Consider the following 25,128-nt stretch of genomic DNA (forward strand, 5'->3'; position numbering starts at 1 on the left):
AATTTTTGTAATGCTTACACCTCTCACATAGGTGCTTCCTTAGCACTGATAGTTAGGGAATTTTTCTCTTCAAAGCTACTTTCTTCCTAGCCACATGGGATGCTGCAGAATGCACCTTGTTGCAAGTAACTTCTCAACATACCCAAATGTGCTTTGGAGAATGGTCACAGGTAAAGAGGGAAGAACATATCTGAGTGAGGCTTAGTAGCCTCATTTTCTCAGGACTCATCTTTCTTTTCCGTCACCTCCATCTCCTGCACATCTGCCTCATTCACCAGCTCCACTGCAATGCTCTAAGGCCCCTTGGTCTGACAGCTGCCACTGAAGTACCTCCCTAAGCTGGGCAACATAATGTGACACTGGTTTTCCTAACACCCCCTTGCAGGGTTTTCAAAAGTATTACAAGACAGAAGAGTCCTAAAACCTGGGCACTGGGGGAAGTTATCTCCCCATGCCTCAAAGACTGAAAATATGACTTGGTGAAAGACGGTCAGCTTGCAATTTGACTTTCATGGAACTACTGTTCCTTAATGCTACAACAAGGGATGTGAACAGAAAAGAGGACTTCATTTTAAGAAGTGCCTTCTCTGTATTAATGAAAAATAAAAAATAAAAGAAAGAAGTTGAGAACAATAATTCAGCATCACGTGTGTGTGTGTGTCAGCAAATCTTTGCTTTTATTGTAATATGTCATACGTACTTATTTTTTGAACAGCAGCTCTAACTGTTGTTTTGGTCATACTGGTGAGCAACAGAGGTGGATTACATATAGAAAAACAGAGAAAAGCTTCAGAACTCCACCATACTTAGTTTTAGATTTGTTCTACACCACTTGGAAGTTTTTTTATTTTTTATTTTATTTTTAATTAACGTGAAGTATGAACAGTAAAGCTCTCTGTCTCTTAAAAGAGAAATTCAAACCTCTTAAGATAGAATTACCTTTAGATCTTGCTCTATCTGCAGGACTTCTAGATTTCATAACGTTTTTTTTCAAAGTTTCTTTTGGAGTTTTCCTTTCAGAAGCCGGAATGGACTGTTTTGAATATGAAGTGGATTTCCCATATCCAGAACTTCTACCCACTCCGTGAGGACCATATGAAGACTTCTTTTTATGTAAAGGTGTTGTACTTCTGATATTCTTGTACAACACTTGCTTAGTTGTTGCTGATTCTGATTTTTCATTTTTCTGCAGAATCTATAATAGAGGACATCTGTTTAGAAAGGTTTTAGGGCCTAATGTGACCTGAAGTTAGCTTTTGCTACCAGAAAACATAGAATCAGTTTCCAGAATTATATAGCAGTAAAACTACCGAGGAGGAGGGGATGAAAATAAAACAACCAGGGGAAATAACTATTTTTTGCCAAATGAATAACCCAAAATTATGAATAATTCATTATCCTTTCCTACTTCAGAAATATATAAATATTTCACACTGGATCTGTTTGATTGTTCTGTGACGTTGTATTTTATTACACCATCTCTACCTTACCAGAATGGGTAATTTTACATGTTATTTGACTGCAAGCTAAATCACAGTGAACACAGAAAAACAGGGCACTGGCACAGCTGCACAGAGAGGTGGTGGAGTCTCCTTCTCTGGAGACGTTCCAGACCCGCCTGGACGCCTACCTGTGCAACCTGGGCTAGGGAGCTGCTCTGGCAGGGGGTTGGAGCCTGTGATCTCTGGAGGTCCCTTCCAACCCCTACAGTTCTGCAATTCTGTAAACTGCATCAATAAAAACTAAGTGTCTGACTCTTAAGACCAAAAAATGAGAAAGTTTACACTGCTGGCCCTGGTAGAAAACCCACCAGGATGTTCTCCTCAGTGCCTTGCAGGCTGAAGGAGTGACTGCCTGAATGAGTGTGGGGTTAATTAAGGGGATGCAGGGAGAAGAGAATTTGGAGATTGTGGAAATCCTGTACTGCAAATTAGGTGGAGGTGAGGACTAATATGGATTAGGTAGAAGCAAGTGTGAAAAACAGACAGAAAACAAGATTAGAGAAGCCAGCCAGGTTGATGGCCAGCATGCTGCTTGTATATTTTGAATGTATTTTCACATAAATTATATCAAACAGATTTTTTGTTACCTGTTTACTGTTGCTGCCTTGAGAAAGCAGACAGTCTTGTATTATCTTTTCACTTAGAACATCAGGTTGTACTTCAGTGGTCTGAATTTCTTTCTCAGTCATCCTCTGAAAGCTGTCTTCATTTGCAGCTGTTTGCAGAAAGATGCTATCTTCTCTGTTAAATTTTTCAAGTAAGTTTGTCTCCCAAACTGAATCATTCTGGTGCTCTTTATAAGGTAAGTGATTGACAAGTTCATTTACTGTGCTGCCATTCAGCTTCACAGGACTACAAGAGAAAGGAATAAAGTCAGTAAGATTTATACAGTAAGGTTTTTGCCCTTTGTGCCAGTCTGGAAAAAGCTGGCCATTTTCCCTTTAGGTAGCACCTGTATAGACTACTCAAACTTGAAAGGATCACTAGGCTCTTTTTAAAAAAAGAACAATCATGCAGATTTAGTTATCAAAACAAAAAAGACAGGTTGAAGATTCACAATGTGAGAAGACTGTCTCTTGTGCTTTTGTACCAAACTGGGTAAACACCTGCAAGCATGCAGTCAGTGCTAGTAAAACAATGAACAGTAATTCCTGCAGAGTACATTTGTGTGTTAGCTTCCCAGTACCAATCCACTAAGCAGAACCTATTTTTGGCAGCTCCAGGACCAATAAGGTTGAGAGTTTATTCACTACACACAAATGGATGTAAAGCTAAAGGAATTATGGAGCATAGGTTAAGTAAGAATTACAAGAGTAAGCAAAACAAAATGATGTGATCTTTTCCCATACTGAAGAAGATGGAGAATTAGGATAAGATGTGGACTGAAACCCGTGTAGAGGGGCTGATGCATAGAGGTGGTCCTTAAATGCAGAGATCTTATTTGTGATAGTTGCCAAGACTGAGAAAGACTCATCCAAAATGACTTGGCAAACACTGCTTCTTATTCCCTAAATAAAATTTGGACATCTCCTATATTCTTTTTACAGTCCTCTGTAAAATGCCATAACGCCAATGCAGAACATAATGAAATTTCAGTCTTTAACTTGGGAAAACAAACAAACAAACAAACAGGCAAATCATTTTTTAAGCTGTTTTTCATGAGCAGTCAATGAGCTTGAGTTCATAAAATTCTTAAACACAGTCTGAAATAAATACCTTTCAGGTTCCAAATTAAAACCTCTGGCATTATAGGAATCTCCTTTAATAGGTCTCATAAATTCTTCGACAGTAGGTATATCTAATTAGTGCAAAATAAAATCGTTTTTAAATGTTTAGAAAATGCATTTGTAAAAAGGGCATTTAAAAATATTTCATAGATTTAAGTATTAAAGATTTTAATAGCTCACTTATTTCACATTCTTGCAAAGAACATCCTTTCCTTTGGGGTATTTACCTGACTCAGCAGTTGATGTGTTTTTCGAATAGAGATCATGATTTTGTGAAGTAACTTGCACTAAGCATTTTGAGATGGCTGTTGAAGAATCATCTATTTTTTGCTCAGCAGTGTCTCCCAAAGACTGATTAACGTGATGATACGCACGGTGCAACGCTTCAGTGTCACTGGTAGTTTGTCCATAGGAAATACCTGTGGAAAATGCAGGCTCATGAGAGACACTATACACCCTTCTGCTTGGGAAATATCCCACCACTATCTGTTTCCATGACTGGCTTGGACTGTTATCAAGTGAGCACAGTGCTTTTCATTTTGGAAAAAAAAATATATATATATCTCTATACATATATCATTTCTACTACAGAAAAAAAAAAGAGATTAAGTTAATTAGTACTTTATATTACTGACTATTAATGCAAAATCTACAGTTTCTGTGCCTTTCCTGCCCCAGCTACCAGTATTTTTTTCCCCTAAAACTAATAGCATATGTGACACGACTCATTTAATAAATGCCATGACAATGTCATGCTCTGGATATCAGTTTGGGAACAATCTCAGTATACTGCTGTGTATTTTACAGTTGTGTTGAACACTGACAAAGTAAAATTTTAGCTATGGTGAACTGAAGGAGATTATATTTAAATCAGATGGCAATGCAGAAAGCAGTTTTACATTAGTAAGTGCTAAGAGGTGTGTTTCTGCTAAGGCAACAGCTTTTTACTGAAAAAGTACTTCCTTCTCTCAAGATCTGTTAATAAAAGCCAAGGGCTTCATGATGACTGACAACATAAGAACAAGTGAAGACTCTTGGGAATTTTGTTTGTTTTTTAAACAACCTTTACCTGCTTCGTTCATTTCAGTTCCACTACCTTCCTGGGGCAGATCATGTTCACTTAGAGCTACACCTGATGTTCCAACAGCTTTCTGAAGTTCTGTAGTTGAATCTTGTGAATCAAGTAGTACAACTAAAACCAAGACAAGGGTTAAGAAAACCACAATTTTCATATTTGTAGTCTAGCTACACTATAGAAGATATTATCTTATACTATCTTATTGCTTTCAGTGTGCAAAAAATACCACATAGACAACTACAGTGCCATTAATGCTAGAACTCTGAATACAAGCATCAGAAATACTAACTAGAAAAATAAAACATACATAGATTATCACCTTGATGTGCTAACAGATTTATTTTTTACCATTTCAGTCCAACGGATTTCCAGTAGAACACAACACTATTAGGTTTGAAGTATCAAAAGAATAAATTCAGATGAAAAAGTATCAAAAAGGTACATTTAGTATTCTTGCACTGATGAAAGATTGTATTTTACCTTTAGCCAGCATGACAGAGTTTGGTTCCTATGAAAAGTAAACAAATAAAACAATTAATAAAACTTTCTGAATTTCAGGATAGAAGAAAATACAGACCCAAAACCTATGAACTAAAGCAGTTCTTAGTGCTTCCAGCATATGCACTTCTCTCTAAAGCTCTCCTCTCTCAGCATCCTGTACTCTAAAAACCCTCTTGCAAGTGACTGGGAACAAAGTGCTACTCTGCATAAATGAAACAGTATTCTCTGCACCTTCTTGGTTCACATCCATCAGTATACATTTTGTACTCTCTGTCCAAACTGTTTCTCCATACAGATCTGATGGCTCTGTGTCATTTGCTGACATAAATACCACTTAAATAGCTTAAACACTTCAACAGTCATTCTGAGGCTGAGGCTCCAGCCAGAGCTCATCATTTCTGGACTCTCCATACAGTTCTTAATTCAAAGGAGCAGTAAGCAGGTAAATCTATGAAGAACTTAACGCTAATAGTGATGTGTCACGCAGAAGTGTATATCCTTAATAAGCAATATAGACCCATGACAATTATATTCTTAAGGACAATACATTCAATATGAGTTTAATATGATTCAAGGAAGTAATATAAACATTTGCTAAGTTACACTTGGCTTGAGCACTTAAACTCCTGACATATTTTGACTTACCTGACTTCCTTCAGTTTTAAGGGCAGGATTAGCCTCTGTTTCTTCTTCAAAATCTTCACTGTAGCTGCCTGAAGAGTAAAATAAACATTAAACAGATGAAATATCCAGAGAAGACAAAGCAGTACGGGGAAAACTATTCCCTTACTCAATCTCTAGGGTAAGAACATCTACGGTTACTATTACTCTTTTTGAGAAACAGAAGTTTTGATACTGTGCACGGTACAACATCTACAGAAAAAAAGTCTAATGTAATATCTCCAAATTAAAATGAAGTTTGCTTTATGACCAGATATACTTCATCTCTGTCTCCTTCTTCCCTACTGGAATTGACCCTTAAAATAAATAAATAAATAAAATCATATTCTACTTTGGGATTAAATGATACAAAACTACAAAGTCGCCATAGCGTTTCTGCTATGAACTACCACAGCCCCCTGTGATCTACAGAGAAATCAGGCTTCCAAGGAGAAAAGATTTCCTACAATTTAGAAAGAATCCTTCTCAATATTTGGGAAATGTAAGCTGTATCGGGATCTCTCAACAAGAGATCAAACTCAGATGTGAACAAAAATATGGAAGATGACAGTTAAAACAACAGAGTACTTCAAACAGAAAGAGCTATTTCAAAATCAGGGTCAGGTGTTTTTGTAAGCCTTTGATGGACAGATCTTTTCATCCTTTATCCTCTATTTCCCTTTCTGGCATTGTTCACAATATATTAAAATTGATTTCAAAAATAAAAAATATTTTTCAGGAAGTCAAAAGCAAACTCCTAAACTCACCTATCTGCACACCAGCTGCACAGACATACTGTATAATGCTGATGCTAAAACTATAGATAAATGCAGATCAAACTTTTGGATCAACCTAAGCCTTATCCACAACAACAGGAGATAAGGGAACAGAAGTCAACTGGCTTACATACTACTCTAAAAAAAATTCACTGAGGATGCTGGCCTATCCTGTGAACATGAAACCCAGTGCTAAGTTGCTTTCTGCCATTAGGCCAAGGCAACACAGAGAACAAAACAAAATAAAAGCCCGTGGTATCATTTCCCCCCATCCAGACCTTTACATTTCATCCCATTATAATATGAAGAGCCTGTGCTAACCTCTGATGCCCTGCTATGAAGACTTCTGAAGACTCCGGATTTGAACTGCAGTACACAAATCCACAGATTGCAATACTGCCATTGTTTATTCAAGCTCTCATAATTAATATCATACGCCGTAAAAAATAATAATAAAAAGTTAAAAAAAGCAAGATTTTTCAAGTGAACAGCTTATTACCATTACCACATTTCTCTTCAGGTGTGGATTCCACTTCTCCTTTTTCACTTTCTTCATTTCCAAGAAACAAAATAAATCCTTTACCATCTCTTCTTGGAAAGCAAAAATATACATATACTTCTTAAATTTATAAAACTTATTAAACTTATAAAGTGTTATCGCTAATTCTAAGAAGTATCAGAAACTTGAATCTGTTCATCAGATCAAACTATAGGTAACAAAGATAAATGTCAACAGTTATTAATATTTATATTTTTACAACTCTCCGTATTTCAAATTCTCACTCTAACCCCTTAGTATCACTTCCTTTCTGCATTCCTTTCAACATCTACGTCAGATGGTCAGATAAAAATTTATCAGATTTGCTTCTTGCTCTGACGTGGTCAATATGAATTAACAAAAAATATATATACAAAAACAAACAAAAACAACCCAACCAATGAACAAAATAAAAAACAAAGAACGTCCTCCTTTCTTTCCCCTCTCCAGAACTTCTGACCTTCCAACTGCTGCCGTTCTTAACTTTTGTCATTCGGTTACACTTTGCTACTACAAAGATTAAATCAACTTGTAACTATTGAACTGCACTGAAGGTGAACATCTTTGTTCGACACCAAACCATGTCTTACTTCTTCCTCTTCTTTATTAAGCTCTCTTCTGTCCTTGTCTTCAAAAGAAAAAAACCACTACACACGCCCAAGAAGAACATACATAATCTTGTCCCACAGAATCTCGGTGGTCATTGTATTCAGATACCCAAATCATATATGCCCAAAACACAGTCTACAACTTTTCTTCCCTCTAAATTACCGTACAAGTGGTGTTTGTATTACAGAATCACTGGAATTCAGCTCTGTATTTAATCTTGCATAATCAACAGGTGATAAAGCTTCTTGTTCAAGTTTAGCAAAAAAGCTTTCTTTTTCCTCCTGTTCTTCCAAGGTATCCAATCCAACTCCTGTATTACTTTGATTAGGACCAGAAGCTACAAAGGAACCTAAATTTGAAAACACAATAAAAACAGTTAACTACAGACAGACTCGTAAAAGCTTACCAGTACCAAATGTTGTAGTAGGTGTGGCTGGGACATCGGGATGTGATGCAACAGGACCTCCCCTGCTCTGAGACTGATTAATGATGTGTGCTTAGGGGAGTAGATGATGATAGATATATGTATACAAAGAACTGCTGTGCCTTATTAAACGCCATTTTCTACTTCTCCATATTGGTGTCTATGTGGAAGTGACCCTAGCGTGGAAAATCGCTAGCCCTCAGCGATCCAACCTTCAAGAACGGAGTCAACAACCAAATTATCACAAACTAGTTTAAGGAGTTCCATAAGATGCAGCAGAGAGAAATAAAGGATCCCAACCAGCAATAAAATAGATGAAATCGTTTGTAATAATAACCTAGGTTTAGAACTAACTAACATGAAACAGTTGCACTCTCAGTTCTCACCATTTGTTTCCAGACTGTCTCTACTCAATGAGAAAGTGACCCCATCACTCTTTTGAAGCTGCATCTTTTCTGGATGCACACTCTCATCAGCTTCCCCCGTAGGTGGCAAAGCTTTCTTGACAATGCTTTCGCTGGCTTCCAGGATTTCTAGAAGAAAAGTTGCAAAGGTTCTGACTACCTTAGAGGTCTTTTCCATCCTTAATGATTCTATGATTCTATCAACCTAAAAGCAGTCTGTATGACATTTCAGTCATCTTCTGGAACTGCTTTCTTTTTTTTTTTTTCAATGGGGATCTTGTTACTGCTACAAAGATGCTCACTCATAGATCATGTTCGTCTTACCCCAGTTTCTATTATACATAAACCTTGTTTAATTAGAGTTAATTAATCTACTGTATACATGGGATAAATATAACAACTATAAAAACTGACTTTCTGTAAGACTTCTCATAGAGAACAATTAACATTTCTTTGGTAAGAAATCCCAGAACCTAGCCTTTGTTAAAAGCCCATTAATTTTCTTTGCTCTATTATCCCAGAGAAAGTATCAGACTTGGAAAAACTGTGGCCATTGCTTTAGCAGTTACATTTGTAGTAAATCAAATGCTCTAGAAACAAATAATCAAACTTCCTTAGAGTTCACTGATGAAAATGTAGTTCTTCCATTCTGTACCTTTTTACAACTGCAACATACTGTCGCTCCCCTTACTGTAACTTCATTTTTGAGAGAGTTCAACACCACTGTATTAACTTATGTGCAAACTCTGCTTTCAAACATAATTTCTAGTTAAATAAGCTGTACCAAATCCCTTCTGCTTGTCCCTAAAACACACACTTCTAGGCTTAAATTCTTAAGAGATTCTCTTGGGACCGTAGGAAGAAAAGCTGTTTATGTATTTTATTCAGAGACAGATGAGATGACTTCACAGTTCTCACAGAGACAACGTCTGTCTTTTCCAGCATGAACCTCCAGTCAGCAAAATAAAAAAGGAGATACATACATCAGTAACTTCAGATCAAGAGCACTGGACAGGTCTTCCATGTGCTGACCAAGTCTTTCAGTTCTAGGTTATTACTCTGCCCTTGTACGACTGAGTTCTTCAAAGAAATGTCATACTCATCTAAATAAAAAACATTTCGCTACTACATCGAAGATGACAAAATGAAAAATTCAAGATGTTGGACTGTTTGTGCTTTGATCTTCTGTACATCTCTGATGACCAAATGCAGCAAATTAAGGTACAGTGGATGCTCTGAAAGTATTGCCTATGTTATGACGTTGGCCCATGATGATAGAGGCAGATGGTGGTGGTACAACAGTAGAGGCTGAGCCTTCCCATCAATGCTCCGTTACATTTTGTTGCTGTGTGACAGATGGCAGCAGAGGGGCAAGTCTCCTAAAATGGTGTTTGGCACGGACCTCATGGTAAGTGGTATTCTTACAAGTCCTGCTCCTTAGAATCAATTAAAATAAGAATCTAAGAAACACGTGCATAAGTGAAACTATTAACATTTGCAGAGGAAAATGTAAAAACATAAATACCAAGCACTCAAGCCTAGCTATAATAATAAACGTCCATTTCAAATCTCATGTCTAATTCTGTATCTGAGCAGGACTGAGAGAACTGAGCATTTTTAACTTTCTAATATCATATAAAACACAGTAAATTTGTTACCCTTAAGACTGTCAGAGCCATCTGAAGTGAGGCTTCCTTCTTCTTCGTTTAAATATGAATCTTTCTTGTCCTTATGAAATTTTTCCAGCGTTTTGACTTTAGACAAAGCTTTGCTCGGAGACGTACTGGAAGAACATTTGGGGGCAACTACTTTCAGGTGTACACAAAAGTTTACGAGTTTTAATGCACAACAGACATGGAATACAGAAAAATAACATGTGAGAATTCAAATCACCACATCTGAGAAAGTAACACAATTCAATTTCTTGTAGGTTGAATTATCTACAGTTTTGCAGCTATAATTAAAAATTAAAAAGTCAGCACTTAAACAACTCAAACTAAAAATATATTTTGCTTTTTAAATAAAGAAGAAAACAAAAAACCACAAGAAATTGCTTATTAGTTCTTATTCCATATTTACCTTGCATTCAAATAGATTATTCTAGGAGCTCAATTTGTACATTACTTGAAAGTAAACAAAATTAACACAACTGTTTCAACAACACAAGCCATTTTGTACTACAAATCTTGAAAGAAAGCATCTAGATCAGTTAAAAGAAAAGCAGAAAAGCTTAGGTAAGATGTGTATCACTGCTGCCTTCGCCTCTGGCGGTTAAAAGAACTGCAGTTGCCTGCTTAAAACCATTGGATAACTTGCTTAGTGGCCACCAAAATCAAATGCCTTCCATTCACATCACCAGTAATCAATTTTTACATAACAACACCAATGTTGGAAACTGTGCTTTCTCATGAGACTTAAGTGACTGTCATACTCTGCATTTCATATATCTTAGACTAACTACATGAATGGTACGAGACTAACTTGTCCAAAATTTCAAGCAAGTACTTGGTGGGGAGTAGCTTCTAAACTGGATGATTCAGAGAAGGTTCTTAGTTCCAGAATTAACAGAAATAACTCTTAGTACAGCTATCCTACATAAGAGAGCAGAGACTGCCTGGGGAATGTAGCCAAGTACTTCCATCGTCTAGAAACAGGACTGTGGGAAGATCTGAATCATACAGAATGACCTGGGTTGGAAAGGACTTAAAGATCACGTTGTTCTTCTGATCAGAAGCTAACACAAATCAGAAACATCTAAGACGACTAAAGGAAGTTGGTGAGCATTTGGCAGATGCAAGGCAAAAGTCAATATATAAAAAACATTAAAAAAAAAACTTTCCTGGTACAACACTTAGGTTCTTTATTCCCATGACTGATGTCCACTAGTGAGACATCACTTCTCTAGCTTTGTGTTCTCCCATATCTACTGAAAAACCAGAAATGTTGACAGCATGCAGTTTGCTGGAAGCAATGCAAAAACCCAAGGCCTCTCAAAATAGTAATTTGAAATGACTGCCAAACTTCTCCCACAGCTCCTATTTCAAATATTAAGCCTAATTTGAGGCACAGTCAATTTTAGTGTTTATATCCCAGATCGAGATGCTTTAAAACTATTTTGTGCAAAGGAGGCTTACAAAAAAAAGGACATACACTCTAGAAAGGTTATATAAGGAAAACATTCTATAGGCTACACAGTCACAAACATCACCTAAAGACCAAGTGCCAAATATTTCTTTGTCATGGCTGAATCGTCTTGAATTCAACACCAAAACTGTATTTAACCTTATACATCACATTAATTACCACTGTACTTTAAACAAAAGTATTTCACAGAGCAACAATTATCATTCTTAATTATTCTTTGGAGTTTCTCCTCAGATAGATAAAAGATATATAAAGATATTATATTATACATAGAGATATTATTTAACATAACATAACAGGTTAAATCTGAAACATCAACTAAAATATTCCTGCAGATTAAAAACATTGAATTTGTCATTAAGACACCAACGGTACTGTTTCAATTTCAGATGCAGCATGCACAGGTGCAACCTGCTGCTCAGCAGAAAGAAAACCATCATATCCATAGAAAGTGCATGTAATACTTACACATATTGGAGTCTTTCAACTTAAACAAAAAGAACAGAGAATACTAATTTTCTCAGCTATGAAATACAGAGAAGATATTTTCTATTTACGAACCATGCTGATCCTAGTTAAGACTCCCAGTTATTTTCCTCCTGTTTCCTTACATTCAATACTGTCTGTCTGCCTACATCACTAACGACGGTGATGTAAGATGTAAAGCAAAAGTTCACCCACTTTATTAGTTTCTTCTGAAAATGACAAATCAATTAAGTGGCAGCTTGCTTTCGTGAGAAAACTACGCTCAAAAATCCTGTGAAGGATGTTCTACAGGAAAAGCACTACTAAAATAAGGCTGATATTAAATAAACTGAACAAAACATATTTAAGAAAATACCAGACTGGAAATCTGAATGAGGAATCTTTTGTTCGCTATTCTCCACTACTTCATCATGGCTCTCCAACCTTTCCTTCTTATTTCTCAGTTTAACAAAGCTTGTTTGAAAATCTTGAAAAGTGAAACAAACAACAAGAAGAGACAGGCAAGTGTTAAGACAGGACAAGAGTTCTGATTATCCAATTTATCTTTATCATTTAAGTGACAAAAACAAATAGACACTGTATTAGCTAGAGGAAGGTCTTTAACTTGTCAAATATGGAAGGCAGTACCTTGAATCATAATTTACACATTTAAGCCTAGAGCTGAAGAACAGACTTCAAACGTGTCTAGGATAATAAGCAGAGTTGTTTGAAAAAGTACTTTATTTCTCTTAGCTAAATGAACAGAAATAGTTTACTCAGGTTACTATCAGCCTACAAAACTAAATGAAAACAGGCTATTAGTGTAAACCTGTACCTATTTCCCAGCATTTCTACAATGACATGCCTTGGAAAAATCACCCAATTAACAAATAAATGCATAGTATATTCAGTCCTCCATTCATTTGTCTTAAATCTTTCTGGAATGTACAATACAGATCCTGAAGTAGCAGAGAACAGTAGCAGGAAGGAGGAGAAAATGAACACCCCAAAATGGAGACAACCTTGGTGCATCATTCAAGCTAGTTAGCCAGGCTTTGTACTTCATTAACATCACAGTACAGTGTAATCCAACAACATGAACTCATATGGAGCTAGCTGACGTATCTGTAATGCTACACTGGGGTGAAGGAGATTCATACATTTGTTATCATTAATCAAATTTAAGTAAAACACCTTGAGAACAATATTTATTAACAGGCTGTCAGGTAACATGTGAGTCTTAGCTCCAAACCAAAGCAGAGGTTCAAGCCTACAAGAATACACAAGGATCTGAAAGGTTTTGAAGAATGCCAATTTTACACTATTTAGAATTTAAATTCAGCATATGCCCTTATTTGTTATCATCACAGCAATATTATTGCTTCTGCAGGACAATTATTTTGCTATTTAGAGCACATTTAATAACCTTACAAAAAGCTACAAAACTAGATCACTCTTCCTCAGTTCATCCCTCGCAGCACCTTATGTTGCAATGCTGCTGTGCCTAATAACTAATCCATTATTCACATACCTGAGCAACATACTACACAATATATATCTGCTCAAGAGTATCAGACAGAGAAAAATTTGACACATCAGCAAAAGCAAGCAATTCAAAAAAACACAAAGAAGAAATAAAAAGGAGCAGTTCTAGAAGCCTATCTACACTGAATTCCTCACAGTAACATGAACTGTCATTTTAAATCACTACACATACATTCTGACCTTCAGTCTTTTTCAAAAGCAGTAAGAAAATCCCACCTCATAACTACCATGACTCCCTTGCACTGCCTGACTGATAGGAGCTCCCTCACATCCACTGGAGTTCTCCAGCAATATCTTAAAAGACAGAGATACATTAAGAATCCACATAACATCAATTAAGGTTTTGACTAAATTACACCATTTCTGATTAAGATTTGACTGAATTATAGCAATACTAACAGGAGAGAGCTCTTCTAGAAATTAGAAGACTACCAGTGATATCTTAACCTCACCATAAGAAAACATGATTTCTGGAACTACTAAGCTCCAGCTCAAAGCTACTCAAATCATCAAAATAAGAAGCCACCAATTACCACAAGAACAAGATGCAGTCACGCTGTGGAAACTCTGTACTCACACAGCTTACTACCAAAGGGGAAAACAATGATGGAACGGAACCTAGAGGTGGAAAGATTGCAAACAGTATTTTCTTCTATAACTGTGTGTACTCAGTCAGCAACCACATTGTCACAGCCCTTTTCCCCTTCAGATGTGGTTTATGGCAAGGGAAATGCTGAGAGTACTAACAGCAATGTGTGCTTTAAACATCTGCTGTTGTTATTAGAGTCTTTATGAGAAGTAAGTCGGTTACAGAAGAAATCTACAAATATTTCAGCTCAAATCCTAAGCTACATTTTCAAATTACTATACTCTCCTTATTTACTCTTTACAAATTTCAGTAACTTGAAAGCTACAAGAAAAAAAACCAACAGCATTAAGCTTTCTTACAGCTTGAATATGATCTCTTTTTAAAAGAAAAACGTGATTACATTTGAGTTTCATCATTTGCAATGCAATGTTCTAATCATTTCATTGTGAAAAGAAAGAACTAGCCCGACCCCCTGTGGCCAAGAAACTACAAAACTACATTATTTACCACCATCGTTCAACTCCTCCTCGCTTAACCACCACGGCACCGCATCCTTTGTTTCCTTTTTCCTAGGCTGCCCCAGTGTCTCAAGAACGCTGAGCTTTTTTTCTGAATTTCCAGGTGAATCGTCTGAAAGAGGCTGAGTCAATTGCACACAAGATTAAAAACAGGTTTTACGTTTTCTCATTGCTTTTCAGCAACACAGTTCTTGAACCTCTGAGTTCGGCTGTCTTGTCTTCACTCCCCACTCTCTGCCTTTTTTGTATATGCATAAAAATACCGAGTAAAAAGACAATAACCATATTCATGTGTATCAACACTGCACATAATATAATAATAACTTTACTGCCCGGATACGGAGGTCTTAAAAGTTAACTGCTTAGTAGAGCATATGCTCAAATGAACATTATGTTAGTTCAATATACAGCAAGCAGACAAAATCCTGCCTACAATTCTAAATATTAAATAAAAAGCAAGGAAAAAAAAAAGTACATTAGAGTAAAACCTATTTTGCTTAGCTAGGCTTTTTACATGGGCATCAATTAATATTCTAAAAGTGAACCTTCACAAGCAGCTTCCTAGCTCTTGGCAAATTTAATTTCAGAAATGCACTTGGTGCTCTTCTTCCTTCAAATTAATAGAAATGCCAGAGCTATTCCTAACTGACTGCTATTAAGCTTCTGTATGCATTTTTTCAGTTATCTATACTGATCCAGAATTATGGCTGACTTCAGTGGAGAGAAAAAAAAAAAGTCTACAATGTCTAAATTGAAATTACTGAAGAGCAACAAGAAGAAAAAGACCTATAGATGCTTCATAAGGTAATAACACTTTTCTGACATGAGGCAACTTCAAAAAAAATAATAATAATATTAAAAAAATCTCTGGTCCTCTCCCTTATTAAGTCTTTGTGGCTTATGGCAGTACCCCAGTTCGGCATCAGGACATGCAATAAAGAACTATATTTGTGCAGAAAATACACCTTAAGCTACACAGGAAACCTGATGATTCCAGTCTTTTTCCTCCCTTGGCAGACTCCTGCTTTCTCTCTCCACCTCCACTACCAGCACCAAAGATTAAAAGAATTATTCTAGCACACTGCAGCCTTACATAGTCTTTGTGTTTAAATTCAGTAAACATGAGGTTAAGGGGTGTGATATACTGCTTATAGCCTAGGTTTTTAGCCATCATCTTAAAAATCAAATGTCCTAAAATGTCATAAAGAACACAGTAAACAGAGTAAGCAAAAGCCACAAAGTGCAAGCCACGAAGAATTCACATATGAAAAACACGTTATGGCAAAATTTCAAAAGCTTTACTTTCCCAACAGTCACAAATACGAAAATGTGAGAGCACAAACAGAATTCTAGAAGCAATAGGACTGCACATGCTTAATACATAAAGTGAAACAGCATATTTCATTAAAGTGACCTTCTGTACACCACTGTGAGACTCTCACTGTACAAAAAGCATTACTGAACTCTTAGTAATTTTGCAATGTATATACACCTCACAGGAATATCAATAAATCAAACACCAATTCTCATGTAAGAACAACATGTAAGAAAAAAAAAAAAAAGAAAGAAAAAAAAACCCAAACAAACCACAATCTGACTAGTATATCTGACCAAAAACATGTTCAGTTTCACCATTAAAAACTAAATGCCTGACCAAGCCTCCGAAAGAAAATTTGAGTGCTCCAAGACCTGCAATTTAATGAAACAGAGTTTTTGTAAATTACGAAATTGCCAGAAAACAGGATGTATTGCAATTTCTTTATGTTGGCTCAGTGACACAGGACAAAAAAGTCTTACATTTTTAATAAATATCCTATAAATAACAACTTCCTTACATTAGTCACTATATAAGAAGTTGTCCTCAAAGGACTTGGTTGATTCTTGCTGGCTGCAAGTACCAACAGGTCTTTAATGCAAGTTTTGTTGTGGCTTGCTGTTTCTTTCACAATTAACAGTATCTACTCTGCAGTCATGACTTCAGTGATGCTGGTCATCCCTGGAGTATTGTAACTAAAGAAGAACTCCCAGCTGTGGCTCTCAAGTTGTGTCGGGCCATCTTGCCAACTGCATACAGTAAAGTTGTAGCAAAAGAAACACTGGCACAAAAATGCTAGAGTTTTTTCAGCATGCCCATAGTTTTAACAGTGAAAATTAAATATTTATTTTCCAAAAGGAAAATTAAAGAAAAAAAAAATCAAATCTTTAGACCAGTAATGGATTTTCAGATTCCATTATAAGTGGCACAGATAACCCTTATATTCTGTCCCCTATAACAGAGCTTCTCGGCCTTTCAGGAACATAGTCAACAGGAAGAAAAAAAGAAATTAGCTGTTTAATCACAACCAAAATAAAAGCAAAATGAGTAATTTTGAATATCTAGGACAACTGTATGGCAATATTGACCTTACTACCTCCTATAGACAAGGAGGAACTTAGGAGAAAAAGAAGTGCAGGATTGGATATGGAGCCCATAAGCAGTTGTCCTAACTATTTCACGAAGTAAGGTTTGTTCAAGAAAATAAGTCTACCCCAAATGATGGTATCTTAATATATTTGATTTGTAATAAAGAAAACAAAAACATTTTTTTCCAAACATGGTTAAACGTGAAATATTACCCTTCTAAGTATTATTCTATAGATTCCTAATTAAGGCGACACAGCCTTTCCTTCTCAGCAGTATGTGGAACAAAAGCCAACCTAGAAGTCTAGAAGCAGGTAATAGTTTTGTTAGTTTTTTTCCCTCTAATTGTGCTTTGTTCAAAGTGTCATCAAAAAAAGCAAGTAATGGAAGCACTGTGCCCAAAAACAATTTGCATGGCATATCCTAAGGGAACTTCACAGCCCACTATCAGCACACTCACCAGCTCATCAAAATGACAGATGATACATAAAGAAAATGAAAGTGACAGTAGGGCAAGTATGCTAGAGCTGGTGGAAGGCAGTGGAAGCATCACGGAAGCTACGTAGACAGTGAAGAAGAAAGAGGAATTATGGATGACAATGGGCTGTTCTAGAAAGTAATTTGGAATAGCCACGACCTGAGAGAGGAATCACTGAACGGATGATTCTGCATGCAGCAATTGCTGTTATAGATTTGTGTTTCTTTTTGTGCAATGGAAAAAAGCCTACAAAATGCTCTTCCCTGATAGTTGCAGAAATCCAGTGCATACATCAGAAGCTTTCTTCAATTTAATCCCCCTACTAGACCTACATCATTCAGCTGTACCTAGTCTGTCTTTTAACTTTGTTTTCATCTCAAACACAAGTACTATCCTTTCAAAACAAGAGTTTCACTAAGTGCAAGAAAGAATTAATTACAAGAGAAAAAAAAACACCCTACTCCCTTTCTTCTCTGAAATACTTGCTTAAATAAGTCTTCTGTGAACTACTAAGAAACAGTTTTTGCTTTTTCTCCCCACTTAATATGCTCAGTCACACATGTCATCTACATAGCCACACATCCCAAACAATAGAGCACATCAGTGTGTATATAGTGAGAGAAACAGAAACCAACACATGCTTGTAGTGACTGTATTGGGAGCATACACTTCATAAACAGTGCTAGTTTGAAATGGTAAAAAATAAATATATTAACACATGAGTTGTGAAAAAATCACTTGCTTTTCTTAAAAAAAGATGGATGCCATTTAGGGGGAAAAAATTAAATCACAATAGCTGTACTGAATTATTCTAACCCAATCATACTCTATCTGAGCAATAACTAAAGAACAAGAAGAGCATATCAAATAAAGAATGAAATACAAGGAGTCGTCACGCGCAGACTTCTGTCAGATGCACAAAATAAATAAATCAAAAGAATAAATCTCTTTTCCTCAAAGCAACTTCAGAGCAATAGTTACAATTTATTATTTACAATAATAATCCCAGTGAATTCAAAAATGTTATATCAATCATATTATAAAATCAATGGCCAAAATACTTTATGAATCTTAATATTCAGATGATATATGTACTCTCAACTTAGTACTGCTCAATTAAGTTATATTTATATTGTAATTTAAAAAGTACCTCACTGTCAAGGCAGAAATAGTGATTTACCTGGGAAAGCTAAAATATTAATGAAAAAGAAGTCTACTGTTATGTTTAATTATGAAATCATTCTCTTGATTGCAGTGAAGCCAATATGAATGAATTACAGTTAGCTATAATGTTGCAAAGAGTGACACATTACACAGTTATGTGAATATAACTGTGAAATATAGAAGCATAGCCACACATTCTATTTCATAGTCTTCCATTTTTCTTTTGTATTTTAATGCAGAATGTAGAAGTGACTTTGCTCTGAAACATACCTCTTTCAGAAACTCTTCAAACTGCTCATCTAATTCTTCTTTTGAACATTGATGAGCCATAATGTGTTACTGGATGTTACCTTCTAAACAACTGCCTCTCAGTACTAAGATTTAAAATAAGAATAGAGTTAATTAAATAAAATCATATCTAGCCAAGCAATTTGCTACTTTAACTGAGCTGTAAGTAGAAAAACTTCCACAAATTTGCCACATTTCATCCTTCCCAATCCAAACACATTACCCAGGTTCTCTATAAGCAAAATACTAACTTCCTAAACAATAGGCTGAGTATTAAAATTTTGATGGATAAATAAAATGCCTCGTCCCATCTTTATTCTTCAAAAGATAGGTCTTTTAACTACTCACAATTAAGAGTTTCATCAATGACCAAATGGGAATACACTACAGTAATAATTCCTACCCATTTTTAAGGGCTTTTTATTTCTTATTATGATTTTTTTTTCTTTCAAATTTGGAAACAGGTGGCATTTTAAGTATTCTTTCCTAGTCTCTGCTGTGCCTGGGACTCAGAAATAGATGAAAGACCTCACGATTGGAAGATGGCATTCAATTTGATGTGTCCTGTCACAGAAAGCCCACAGCACTCTGCCAAAAGTCTTTGTTGATTTCTCAGGTATAAAATATGCCCCACACTCAGCACGTCGGGAAGCTTTTGCTTATTGAAGTGCTCAACATTCATGGCTTCCTTCAAAACTGAGAGTGCATGGCAGCATTAAACTACTCCAGCATCTCCAGCATCAAAGCACCATGCAAATATTAAAGGGCTCAACATTTGCAGAAATGCTTTTACCATGAAACAAAACTCAGTACGCAGGGCTGTTACCTACCTGGTAAACTGATTGTGATAGGCAACCTGTGAGAAATGCTTCCCGCTTCTGATCCTTCTCTATGCTCAGACCATCCCACACTTTGGCTCTGAAAGGTAAGAAAAAACACCAGCACACAGTTTGAGCGGAACCAGTAAGAGCAGGCTGCCCATGCGTCGAATTAAACCAGATATTGTTATGTAAGCACTCGGAAACATCTCTGAAAGCACGGTAAGGAGAATAAGGACGTTACCTCTCAGGACACACGTAATCTTTTATACCTTTCCACCAAAGGCTGCTGCAGACACAAGCTCCTTTAGCAGTGTAACAGGCAGTACTTAATTCCAGCCGGGCCAGAAAAACAAACTGCTTCTTCTGGTACATGCTCAATTACATTTACCTCAAAGCTACGGCCCCTCATAAAAGCTAACAAAATAGAGGAACGCGACTCTCAGAACCCTTTGTAGTCATACCCTTAAAACAGGAGGCAAATCCTGTTTCCGATCCCCTCGCTGGGATCTGCGGCCCGTGAGGCGCTCCAGACCGTGGAGAATTACAGCTTTCGCGCGGCCGCGGTTGCCACGGAAACCCTCCCGGACACCGTAGCGCCCGCCGGAGCTGACCGCTCGGGAACGGGCCACGTGACCCGCCCTGAGCTGCGTGAGGTCATGTGACGGGGGAGCGTGACTGCGGCGGGGGGGAGAGCTGTCTCCGCCGGCCATCGTTACCGTGGCAAACAGCAGGGTCACGTGGCGTGCCGCGGAGCTGCGCCCCCTGCTGGGCGGCGGGCGAACAGCGCCGGAGGGGCCCTGCGGAGCCGGGCGGGCGTGCGGCGGTGCTCAGCGCTCCCGCTATGAGGGGTCACGGCAGGACGGCGCTCCGTTAGCTCCGCCTGCAGCCAGCGGCCGCGGAGATACTGGGCAATGCTTGAGGCGCGCCCTGCAATCGCTGAATCGCCTAAGCGGAATCCTAAAGATTCTGGACTTAATGTTATTTGTTTCAGCGTGAAGGCAGTAGCTAATGATAGCACCCATTTCCCTGCTCAGCCATGTGCAGCTGGGCAGCACGTCGCATGTCCCAGCCAGAGGGGGATGCTCAGTGATGCTGTAGCATTGCAGAGCGGTGTGCTTCCAGAGACAGCTGAAAGCATGTTGCTTTCACAAAGGCCAAAACAGAGTCAACCCCTCTCACCCTTCCTCAGAAATCTCCTAACAGCTTTCCTCGTGCTTCTGCGTGCCAGAGATGTGCTGAGATGTATCAGAAGCACAGCTCTTCCGCCGCGCTTTTCATACGTCTTAGCACATCTCTGGCAGTGCTTAAAATACGCCTGGAAATGAAGGATCCCTGCTTCCCTGACCACTGTCTCTCAGGCACCGCAGAACAATCGCAGTCTGTGCTTGCATGTGCTGTCCAGCACGGCGCTGCCAGCTTTGTTTGTTGTGAGAGTCACGTTGCTTCAGGAATTTGTACGCCAGCATTTAGTAAATGGCAAAATAAAGCGAGCTCACTTAGGAGTACAAATGAATATTGTTCACGCACACACATTTGGGTTCTTTGTCAAGCAGACTTGAAAAGATTTTGAAAGGAAGTTTTCTTCAGCCAGTCTTGGATACTCGTCGCAAGTGAGAAAGTAGTTAAAATTTGATTACTGTCTCTCATTTCCTGTTAGTGCAAGAGATAAAGACCCTGCTTCCAATATGGCCTTTATATATCCCAGATTGTTTTATGCAAGCATAAATTAGAGTTTATATTCAAAGACGCCAAGAAATATGGGCCCTGTATTTCCCATTCAAGTCTGTAGAAGTTGCTTTGCTGAAGATGCCACAGCACTTCCTTCAGTCAGGCCTTTTGTCTGCAGATGGAGTATTTCTTTTTGCAAAATATGGGTCATTAGTTTTGTCCTCGTGTGCAACTTCTCCTGCTGCCTTTGGGAAACGTGGGAGCTGATCAAGTACAGGATGCCCACGTAAACCAATATACTAGAACAATTTGTTAGGCATGACAGCCTGAAGCTGGTGCAAACATCAGTTTCCAACATTTGCTCTTTTCTCTCGTCTTGCAAAGCAGCATGGAGCAAGGCACGAGCATCTGAAGAGAAATATGGAAATTAATTAAGAGATGTCAGTCTCACGCTGCATGCCTTGATCCTGTTCACATTTAAGCCAGTGCAAATTTTGCTATTAACTTCAAAGCGATAGCCGTGACATCATTCATTGATCATGAGAGTTATTTCATACATAATCAAATAATCACATCAAGGGCTCGGTCGTCCTGCAAGCTGCTAAAGAACTGTTGCAGATTGAAGCCTTTCTGTCTGCAGAAGTGGGTTCAAAGAGGTTTTTACAAAGTATAGAAAAATGTGCAGAGGGATCAGTGCTGTTGGAAACCTCAGTGCCCATATGGGAGGAAAAAACCCAAACCACTCTTGATGACTGTTGTGGAGAGGAGGCATTGCCTAGTGTTGAAATGTCATCCAGTGCATTCAAGTGACATGCACAATAGCCACTTAAAAGATTTTTCATTTCCTTCTAATGCCAACCAGTTGTTGCTCTCAAGAGCTCTTAACAGTGAGGCTTAAAAAACTGAGAGCAGGAATAACCACGAATTTCAGCAAGGAATGTGGCCATTAATGCAGTGTGGCAATCAAAGCTGAAGCATAGCTGCAGGTTCTGAAGTTGATCCTGCTGGTTAGAGCCCCAGATTATAAGGTAAAATTCTATCTCTGCTGACATCAGTGAGAGGCCTTTGTTGACCTGTGTAAAATTGGATTTTGCTACCGTACTCACTGGCTCCTCTTTTAAACGTGGCTTGTGTACACTTAAATGCTTTTACTTGAGATTGTTAAAATATAAGGCTTTATATATGTGTATAATGATTTTGAGCTATTAGTGTTAAAATTAAAAAGGATAAGATACCCATACTTTTGTTTTTGCATGTCTTAATTCAGATTCATATCATCCGTAAATGTCAATGGGGAAAAAGACATCAAATAAAAAAGAAACAAAACGTCTGCCACATCCACTTTGGCTGAGGCATTGCATTAGATAGTATTTCAGTACTGAACTTGCAAATATGTGAAATATGAGATTATGATAATAAATATTTAGCCATATTCTTAGTTATGTTTTTTTAAAGGTTAACAGTTTCATACTGAATGAAAAGCAAACAAACAGTGGTGAATTAAGAAGGTTCCTTCAACTGTGTTCTCCGTTTATGCCCACTGTGATAATACTTCCTTACACGACTATGCAGTGAAAATCCTTTCCACTATATGCATCAGATAAAAGAATAGCCTTCTGTAACACTAAAAGCTTCATAGGAAACTGAAGGAGTATGTGGAACTGTATTTTTATTTTTTTTGCAAGAAAAGAGTCTAGCATTGTTAAATTAGGATTAGTGATAAAATAGTTCACCTAACTATAATTTCAGATTAAAATATAATTTTTAATGCTTTCACTGTTGTGTCACTGCACATCTTATTTTGTTCCGTTGCTGATTAACCGTAGTCCTCAAATCCTAAGGGCCAGATTTACAGTAGACTTTGTCACAGTAGCTGAACTTGACTTAGCATCTCACCCACCAGGTCTTTTCCATCATTCAGTTTCTCCACTAGATGACAAGTAAACTCTGCTTAGGGTTTTAAATTGCTCCAGCAGCTTAAACCCATTGCTAATCTTTCTTCTGTTTTGTACTTGTGTCCCTTGCAGAGCTGCAAGTTTGGAAGCTTTCACATTATTGACCATTTCAAGGTTTGTGTACATTAGCAGACACAGCCTACGACAGTGTTTCTCAGACGTTTTGAAAATGAATCCTCCCTTTTCCTCGTTTGTATAAATGCTGAATTGCCTTAATGCTGTGCTCTGTGCTGCCAACGTTTCAGTTCCTCTGGAGCAGAGGGAGCACCAAGTTGCTGTAATTGCTAGCTGCAGGAGAGAAAGCTGCTATCGCCAGCAAATACAAGCAGTTAAAAGTTCCTTCAAGAGGATGAAGGTCTGCAGTCAGTAATTACAGCTGCTTCTCACTCTCTCAACTTAAAAAAAGTGCATTTGCCAATATCCAACACTGCTTCTTTCTACCGTTTTCCAATCCTCTGTAAATTTTATGGGAAAAAGTTGCTCTGCTAGATAATTCAGCCCATCGAGCAAGATCCTCTTAAGAGCTTTCACTTTCAACAAATCCTGGGAACTTTATTGTGCAAAGACAGATGCGTGCATGGTTGGATGTCAAACCCTAGCACGTCTGAACAACTCAAAACCCTATGCCTTTTGCACATCCCTTTTTGCCAGTGAGAGGTCTCAGTGCTTGGCATACCTGAGACTTTCCCTCAGACTGGAGAAACAACACGATTTGCTTTCACCGCAAAGTTATTTGAACTGCAAACCCTTATCTATCATCAATATTCTACTTTGTATACAGAGAGCAATAATCAATTTTTTCTCTCTGCATGAAGGTACGCTGCAGATCTTCAGTTCAGAAAAAAAAATAAGGTAAATGTTTTTGTAAAAAATTCATAGTGGCCTAGCACAGATCAATCTCAGAAAACTCTGCAAGGAAAAAGTAAGTGTGCTCATTAATTGCAATCACTCAGATCTGTAAAATCTCTTGTTAATTCTGCCAGCACATATTCTTCACACTGGCAAGAATATTAGCTTTGCTTTTCAGGTTTTCACTTGGTTATTTTTAGTCCTTCTGAAGCCTGGGAAATAAGAAATATAACCGCTTTGAACAGCCTGAAAGAGCCAACTCTAGCAGGGCCTCTGAATCTGATTAGATAAAACAACAAAGAGGTTCTGTTAGGGCAAAGGCAGGAAGAACTAAGGTGGGTGGCAATATCTGTCATAACTCAGGGGAAATGTAGCCTCAAAGCGCTCAAAAGTGGGTGAAAAAATAACATAAGCAATAGGCAACTTTCCCACATCTTAGGTCACTCTACAAATGCAGTTGGAAGAATTTTCTTTGCACTCAACTTTTTTCTTATTTTTAAAGTACAATAAACAGCACATGCATGTGTGTTTATCTTAAAAAAGCTTATATAGGGGAACATCATCTCTGCAGATAAGTGTTCGAAAAGGCTCCGCATGGCAAGTGCAATTTCATTTGTCAGTACAGACACGGGATAAAATCTCAAGTGATGGGTGTGCAATTTAGACACTTTCTTTCCAAAGTAAGGTAGCCTTAGGATTACCGGAATAGATTTATCCCCAAAATACAGCTAGCAATAACATTGCGTTTTGCCTTACTGATTGAAAAAGGATCAAACAGTTTTGTTTAGTGCACTTGGGAGGTCTTCAATTTTGGGGGGGTTGATTTAAAAATGATCTGTTTTTAGAGTGGTGGGAGCCTGGAACACCCACTTTGCCAAAGAACGTATTTTCCTGCTTTCTGCTCAGGATGGTTATTTTAGGTCAGAGTTTCTGCTGAAATGAACAGATAGAAAGAAGGATCAGCTTCTCAGGAAGATCACTGAATGTTTTTGACATCATTGTGAATCAACAATGTTAAGATTTG

The 25,128-nt window shown here is 37.6% G+C and overlaps 1 protein-coding gene across 1 annotated transcript in view; it reads right to left on the bottom strand.

Annotated features, from left to right (window-relative positions):
• Window positions 1-19,255, bottom strand: part of CEP162 (centrosomal protein 162) — a 37,821-nt gene extending 18,566 nt beyond the window's left edge. Inside the window, exons 1-15 of the mRNA XM_065730967.1 lie at window positions 19,215-19,255; window positions 18,794-18,897; window positions 14,470-14,602; window positions 12,205-12,315; window positions 9,878-10,027; window positions 8,202-8,348; window positions 7,555-7,740; window positions 6,750-6,803; window positions 5,454-5,521; window positions 4,788-4,815; window positions 4,299-4,421; window positions 3,457-3,648; window positions 3,219-3,300; window positions 2,090-2,354; window positions 940-1,195 (exon numbers count right to left, since the gene is read on the bottom strand). Of these exons, the coding sequence (XP_065587039.1) occupies window positions 940-1,195; window positions 2,090-2,354; window positions 3,219-3,300; window positions 3,457-3,648; window positions 4,299-4,421; window positions 4,788-4,815; window positions 5,454-5,521; window positions 6,750-6,803; window positions 7,555-7,740; window positions 8,202-8,348; window positions 9,878-10,027; window positions 12,205-12,315; window positions 14,470-14,602; window positions 18,794-18,853 (1,855 nt within the window). The 5' untranslated portion in view covers window positions 18,854-18,897; window positions 19,215-19,255. The remainder of the gene's footprint in view (window positions 1-939; window positions 1,196-2,089; window positions 2,355-3,218; window positions 3,301-3,456; window positions 3,649-4,298; window positions 4,422-4,787; window positions 4,816-5,453; window positions 5,522-6,749; window positions 6,804-7,554; window positions 7,741-8,201; window positions 8,349-9,877; window positions 10,028-12,204; window positions 12,316-14,469; window positions 14,603-18,793; window positions 18,898-19,214) is intronic.
• Window positions 19,256-25,128: the final 5,873 nt, after the last annotated feature.

Source organism: Cyrtonyx montezumae, unplaced genomic scaffold (assembly GCF_038088225.1).
Source record: "Cyrtonyx montezumae isolate F1298 unplaced genomic scaffold, pur_monq_1.0 scaffold_13, whole genome shotgun sequence".
Taxonomy (NCBI): Eukaryota; Metazoa; Chordata; class Aves; order Galliformes; family Odontophoridae; genus Cyrtonyx; species Cyrtonyx montezumae.